Source organism: Dermochelys coriacea, chromosome 16 (assembly GCF_009764565.3).
Source record: "Dermochelys coriacea isolate rDerCor1 chromosome 16, rDerCor1.pri.v4, whole genome shotgun sequence".
Classification (NCBI taxonomy): domain Eukaryota; kingdom Metazoa; phylum Chordata; order Testudines; family Dermochelyidae; genus Dermochelys; species Dermochelys coriacea.
The window spans coordinates 24,448,029-24,454,378 of NC_050083.1; the positions used below are offsets into that span (position 1 = coordinate 24,448,029).

Sequence of the window (6,350 nt, forward strand, 5' to 3'; positions counted from 1 at the left end):
TCAGTGTCAAAAATTTCACTGACCATATGTAGTTCTGTTTCCATTAAATATTAAGGACTAAATGAGCCTTTTTCTGCTACCCCTGACTTTGGGAGAGAAGTAATTTGCTACAGCCCTTTACTAGGTATAGCATACTCCCCCCCCCCCCCCCGCTCTGGCTAATAATCTCTGTGGGCTGGAAATAAACATTTTTTTTTTGTGGGAGAAGAGATGGAAACCAAGTATCTGTGCTCTCCCTACCTATCTGCTATGGTAGAGATAAATACTAGGCTGACAAGCCCCTGTGCTCCCCACAATGCATGGTCCCATGGTCTGGCAAGCCTAGCATGGCAGTACAGAGTGTTTTACTTCATTTTACAACCTTGCACCCTGAGACGACTTTCAAGGTTTTTCAACTTTTCAGTCTTAGGCCTTAAATTAAACCTACTTTAAAATGTAACCTGACATGTATGAGTGCTCAATAGCCACTATTTTTGTAGGACCTATACAACGTGTTGACTCTCCACTGCTGCAGTAAAACACATTTTGTTCCAGTGCTTGTCAGACATCAGCAGTGCATGGATAAATTACTATGGCTACATAATTAAGCGGCTCTTGAAAAAACAATTTGAATTCAACTCTATCCAAACCAAAGGAAATAAATGACAACAAAAGTGGGAATTCCTTTAAAAACTTCTTGGTGGGTATTAAAACCATAGAGAGTAAACATGAGATCATATACTCAAAAACATTTGCCACTATCCACTGGAACAAACACCTATATCATCTACTCTAGTCCAATGTAAAGTGCCTCAACTATGCTACAAGGAACACACAAAATCTACTGTCCTTTACTAGAAAGAAAAAATATTCAAACTAACAGATCTGAAATTGTGTAGCTAACAAAAATAATCATATGGCTGAAGAGCTGGTTGCAGTTCCTTAGTTAAGACCGTTTCACACTTAAAGTAGGGATTCAATCAATCACTTTGTTCTATATATGTAGAATACAGCATATCTTCCCCAAACTTACAGGACCTACTCTAAGTACAGAATGCATTCTCTAAGACTTTACAAGTAAATCTGTTAATTAGTTTAAGAATTAAAATTAAGTAGAATATGGGTCCTTTATGATACTTAATGCCTTAAGATCTGGTATCAGACCATGTTTTCTCCCAAATTATCTTAACAGTGAATAACATAATGCATCCGATGAAGTGAGCTGTAGCTCACGAAAGCTTATGCTCTAATAAATTTGTTAGTCTCTAAGGTGCCACAAGTACTCCTTTTCTTTTTGCGAATACAGACTAACACGGCTGCTACTCTGAAACCTAACATAATGCTGACTCTTCCAACTTTCCATATAGACAAATCTCAGAGAAATCTCACACAATGGCTACAATTGATTTTTTTATGATTAACAGTTATTTTTGTCATTTTTCTTCATAAATTAAAGTTTCTTCTTCAACAGAGCTGAAGAATGATGTTCTATGAAAGAATTCCATAAAAAAACTGCCCTCTTTCAAAATGGCTGCCACCTCTGATTACTTTTAATAGAACTGAGGCCAGAGATGCAGAGCTAAGATGCCCTCCTTGGAAATAGCCACTACATATCATTGTTTACAATGGGAATGAAGACAAGTGGCTTCAGGGAAGTTGGTGGCCCTAACAGAATAGAAATTTTTACATTTACGCAATAGTCTCCCCATAAAAGGAAGTTTCTAACTCCAGGCTGTTAATAGTTTATTTATGCCTTGATGCATGAAGATTTATATGCCCTTGTACTTTTTTTATTCTACCTAACCAAACTGCGCATGTTATACAAACATCTGATCCTTTTTTGATTCCTGTGAAACTCTTGCACTTAATATTTTCTGGCACGGAGCACTTTAGGCTAATTAATTTACTATGTGTCTTGTGTAAAAAGGTTTTATTTTTTAAATTGTGGCTTTCAGTTTCTTTGGATGCCTCTTGTTCTTGTACTATGAGAAAGGGTAAATAAAACTGACCAATTTACTTTCTCTATATCATTCATTGTTTCAGGTCATGAGCTATGTAGGTCTTAATAACTGAATCAACTGCCTGGCAGTGTCAATGTATATCAGAGAACAAGATGAGGGAGGTTCAAGAAGAGGAGAAAAGAAAAAAAAAACCAAAAAACAAAAAAATAATAATTGGCATCAGGTTGGCTCCCCATTGGACTGACCATACTAACAATTGTTTTTAAATCTGACACTAATTGGGAAGTTAAATGGTTTCAAATTAGAATTTAATTTAGCTTCTTTTTATCTACCCACTCTGTGAAATTATCCGTCAGTACCACTTTTTGCAGCAATTCCACAACACTTTGAACTCTCCTTCTCCACTTTCTTATCCTGTAACAATTGAACTGAACTAACCTCTCAAAGAAAATGCCATGCAGTCTGGAACATTAAGCTTTTCATCTTGCTACATGGAAGTCAGTTTTAGCTAGTCCTAAGACTATGTATTCATGGACCTTATTTCCAAATTTAGCGAGATGCCTTAATTATCCTGAATCAATGCTATTAATTATTTTTCACAACTTTTGACAATACATTACCTTTTAAAAAGTATCTTAAGATACTTATTACTGAACATCACTTTTCTGGGTAGGTAGAATCTAGTTAAATTTACTTCTTAGCTTTAGGTGGCGTATTACCTGCAAAAAAATTATTTCACAAATGTATGTTCCTACAAGGAAAGAGATGAACTTCCTATTTCAAGCCTTCAACACTCGAGCATTTCAGCACAGAACCTTCCTTGGAGGCTGTGTGTACCAACTCCCACATCCCCCTACAGCAAAAGAACAGAAGAACAGAGTTTTCTCCCTATTAACAAAAACTAAGCAATTTGTATATACCAAAAAGGTAAATATCTTTAAATTAGCATATTTTGAGAGCTCAAATCCTAACTCAGATTTTTGTAGTACTATAGATACAATACAGTAGAAGTCAAAGATGAAAAAGCAAGATGGGTCACTGAGTCTGTCTTCAAATGAAGAATTAATTCCCTTTCAGGTAAAGGATACATCAGGTTATTAATCTGACAATACATTTGATACTATATATTCCTTGCTGCTAAATCTCCCATTTGCTGATCTGTTAGAGCACCATCAGGGAAAAAAGTGCTATTACAGAATTAAGATCCAACTTGGACCTTGGTACTACAAAATCATCTGTTGTTCTGAAATTTCATGATAAAAGTCCATAGAGCAGCTGACCTATCATGATGCACATTGTCAGCATTCACTGTGAATATCCTGGTCTAAGACTCCTAACATTACTTGTTACTGTGGCATGCAGTTTTTAAAGACACCTGCTCTGTTAGCGAAGTTCTATGCACTCAGAGGTATTATGACTCAAAATTAATTACGATCAACATTCTGCCAACACCTCACTCAAGTTTTTCACAATAAATATGGTAAATACAAAATATAAATGTACCACATTTACTTCTGTACTTTGGTTTCCTTCCATTTCCCTCCCTCCCTCCTCCAACACTATGCATGTCCTCTTTTTGTTGCACATTCTCTCACTCCTCCCCTGTTCTGTTCTATCTTCAGTGGCCTCTGTTACTCTGGTTTTCTTGTCCATCTACTAACCCCTTTTTTCCTATACTCAGTTGTTTCATTGGTTTTAATACTTCGGGCCAGAATGACTTGGTCTGGGTCCCCACTAGGTAGGTACTACTCAAAAAGTAGGTATCCTCACAAAAAACAAAAAACCACACCCCGACTTTGTCTACCTAAACAATAAGAATTTCAAGGACTGATAGTGGAATTTTGATGGTTTCTTTACCACAATATTTTCTAAACCTTTAATTTTTTGTAATAAAAACTGACAAACTTCAAAGTTCTTCTAGACACTGTGATTTGGTACATTGAAGTAGAAAAATCAACTAAAAATCAGTTTACAATGCTGAAAAGAAACTGGCCCATTATGTATTTCTTTTCCTGAAACAGACCTATTTGCCTAGCTAAATGTTACAAAAGAAAGGTTTGACATACAAGTAGTTACTTGGGTTCTGATAACTGGTCCAAGCAAGTCAAGTTAGCATTTTGTGTGAGGTTCTAACTGGTATGTTGTTGTTGTTGGTTCTGTGTTTTGTTTGGGGGTAGGTTTTTTTGCAAATAGCATTTACCTGTATTTGATCGTCTTCTAATACCGAAGTCCCAGCTTGAGGTAATATCAACTGATTGGGAATATACATAACCCTGAGTCTCTCCATTGCTTCCCTGTGTTTCCGAACCACTGTCTCCAGTCACTGAAGAATGATTGAATTTCTCTAGGTCAACATCATGATCTATCAGGACCATTTCACACATCCCTGTGTCATCACTGGTCACATGCGACTGCCGAATATGAGCCAATATAATTGCTGGGTTGTCCAGGAAGGCCATCCTGTCCACAACTCCACCACCTTACTATGCTATCTTCTTCTCTCCATACTGCTCCATGGACAAACTTACCTGGAAACATAAAATATACAGCACTTTAAGAAAAACAGAGTGATTAATGTTTATTCTGGAATGTTTTTGGAACATCCAAAATTGGAATTAAAGTATTTGTTAACTAAGTTTTATGCACTGAATTACTTTAATTTCATTCTGACATGGTACAACCATTTACGTAGTGAGTATCTATAAAAGTGGCAACCATTTCTCCTGGGGGACAGTTTGAATTCAAATAGATAACCTAAGAAAATTAAATAAAATGTACACCCGCAAACTAGTAATTAACACAAAACAAATGATTGCTATAAGGTACAATACACCTACCTATTACACTCAGGAGGAAGTTTCCTTTATACATTCAACATCTCCCCTCTTCTCCCTTCTCTTCCTTTAATGCTTTCAGCCCCCCACTCTCATGTAATTGATTTCACCCACCCCCTACAACAATCCTGTATTTCCATTCTTTTTCCTCTGATGCTGTCTTCCTCCTACCCTCCTCTGCATACTGCCTCTTCAATGTTTGATTTTAGCACCCCTTAAAGCAGACACCACCTGAGATGATCTCTCAGATTTACCAGCCAGCTGGATGATTGCACTCCCTCCCTCTCACCCCTTCTCTCTGTGCTCTCAGCTCCCTCCAATCTTCTGAGTTCAGCTCTTCACACTGACTGCTACTACCTACATGACTTATTGTTGAAAAGTTGGTGCAGCAGTCATAAAATGCATGCTAAAGCAACGATACACTGAACACCATTTCTTCATTCAGCAGGAAACTAACTAATAATTAGACCTAAAAATTAAGGCATAGGTTTCAAGTGGGAACTTTCTTTAACCCCAAATGTGCATCCTACTAGCTGAACTCCAGTTTTTTCCATTTCCAGGAGAAACATTTTAAAAAAGAGAAGAAAAGGTTTGCATCTCAGGACAGAGCATTTAACTCACACTGCTGCTCAATGGAGTTTGTTAGAGGACCATTAGTGTAACACCCGAAGAATACTATGGTCATATACCACAAGCTCTTTAGTATTTTACCAACAGCAATTTGCACTTTCATAGCACTACTTAACAACATAAACAAATATTTACCAAACTCTGTAAGGTAAACGTTATCTCCATTATACATGTAGCAAAAATGGAGGCATAGTTTCTTGCCTATAGCAACTGCCATAGCAGAGCAAGAAACAGAACCCAGGACTTGAACTTTCAATCTTTGTGGTTTATATCTGTTAGATTGCACTGCCTTTCATACAAATGCATGGCTGAAACATTCCCAGTTCCAGAAAAAAAAAATGATTCAAAACAACTATAGAACTCCAGGGATTAAATAAGCATATTGCGGGTACATGACAACTTCTCATTATCACTGCATTCTGCAAGAGCTTCTTCAAGAAAGAGAAAGGAATTTTCCAGAAAGAACTAAGGAAAAAAAGGATGTCAAACCCCAGTAAGTACATTCCCACAGAACTAGAGTAAAAGATTGCAATTTGAGCCTTGCCTTACAGTCTATCACAGCCCAGAATGCAGAGAAGCATCAGCAAGCTCACCTAAATGGGAATGGCAAAGTCACACCCCATTTCACACAAAATATACTTTACTCCTCAGAAACTAGCAGCCTGGAGATCCCTTACTAAGCACCAACAGATCTGGCATCAGGATATCATGAATATTTGTATTAAATGGAAAGAAGCAATAGTAGTACTTAACTTCAACAGTGACAGCCACATACAGTTACTAATGGTGGAAAGAAAGTCAAAATTATGGAGGTGTCCAAAGGTGGTTCTGCAAGCATCATACTATTGGATTTGATCACCAATACCTCCCTCATAAAAAACCCTCAAAAGTCAAAATCCAACAACAGAAATTACATAATCTTCACAGATCCTTACTGTTTTAACTG

The 6,350-nt window shown here is 37.0% G+C and overlaps 1 protein-coding gene across 7 annotated transcripts in view; it reads right to left on the minus strand.

Moving 5' to 3' along the window:
• Positions 1-4,465, minus strand: part of MAPKAP1 (MAPK associated protein 1) — a 142,580-nt gene extending 138,115 nt beyond the window's left edge. For all 7 annotated transcript variants that reach the window (XR_006275981.1, XR_006275983.1, XR_006275982.1 and 4 more), the window contains exon 1: positions 4,141-4,465. Coding sequence is in view for 3 of the 7 variants with exons in the window: in XM_043498597.1 (XP_043354532.1) it covers positions 4,141-4,399 (259 nt within the window). In the remaining 4 variants the exon portion in view is untranslated. The remainder of the gene's footprint in view (positions 1-4,140) is intronic.
• Positions 4,466-6,350: the final 1,885 nt, after the last annotated feature.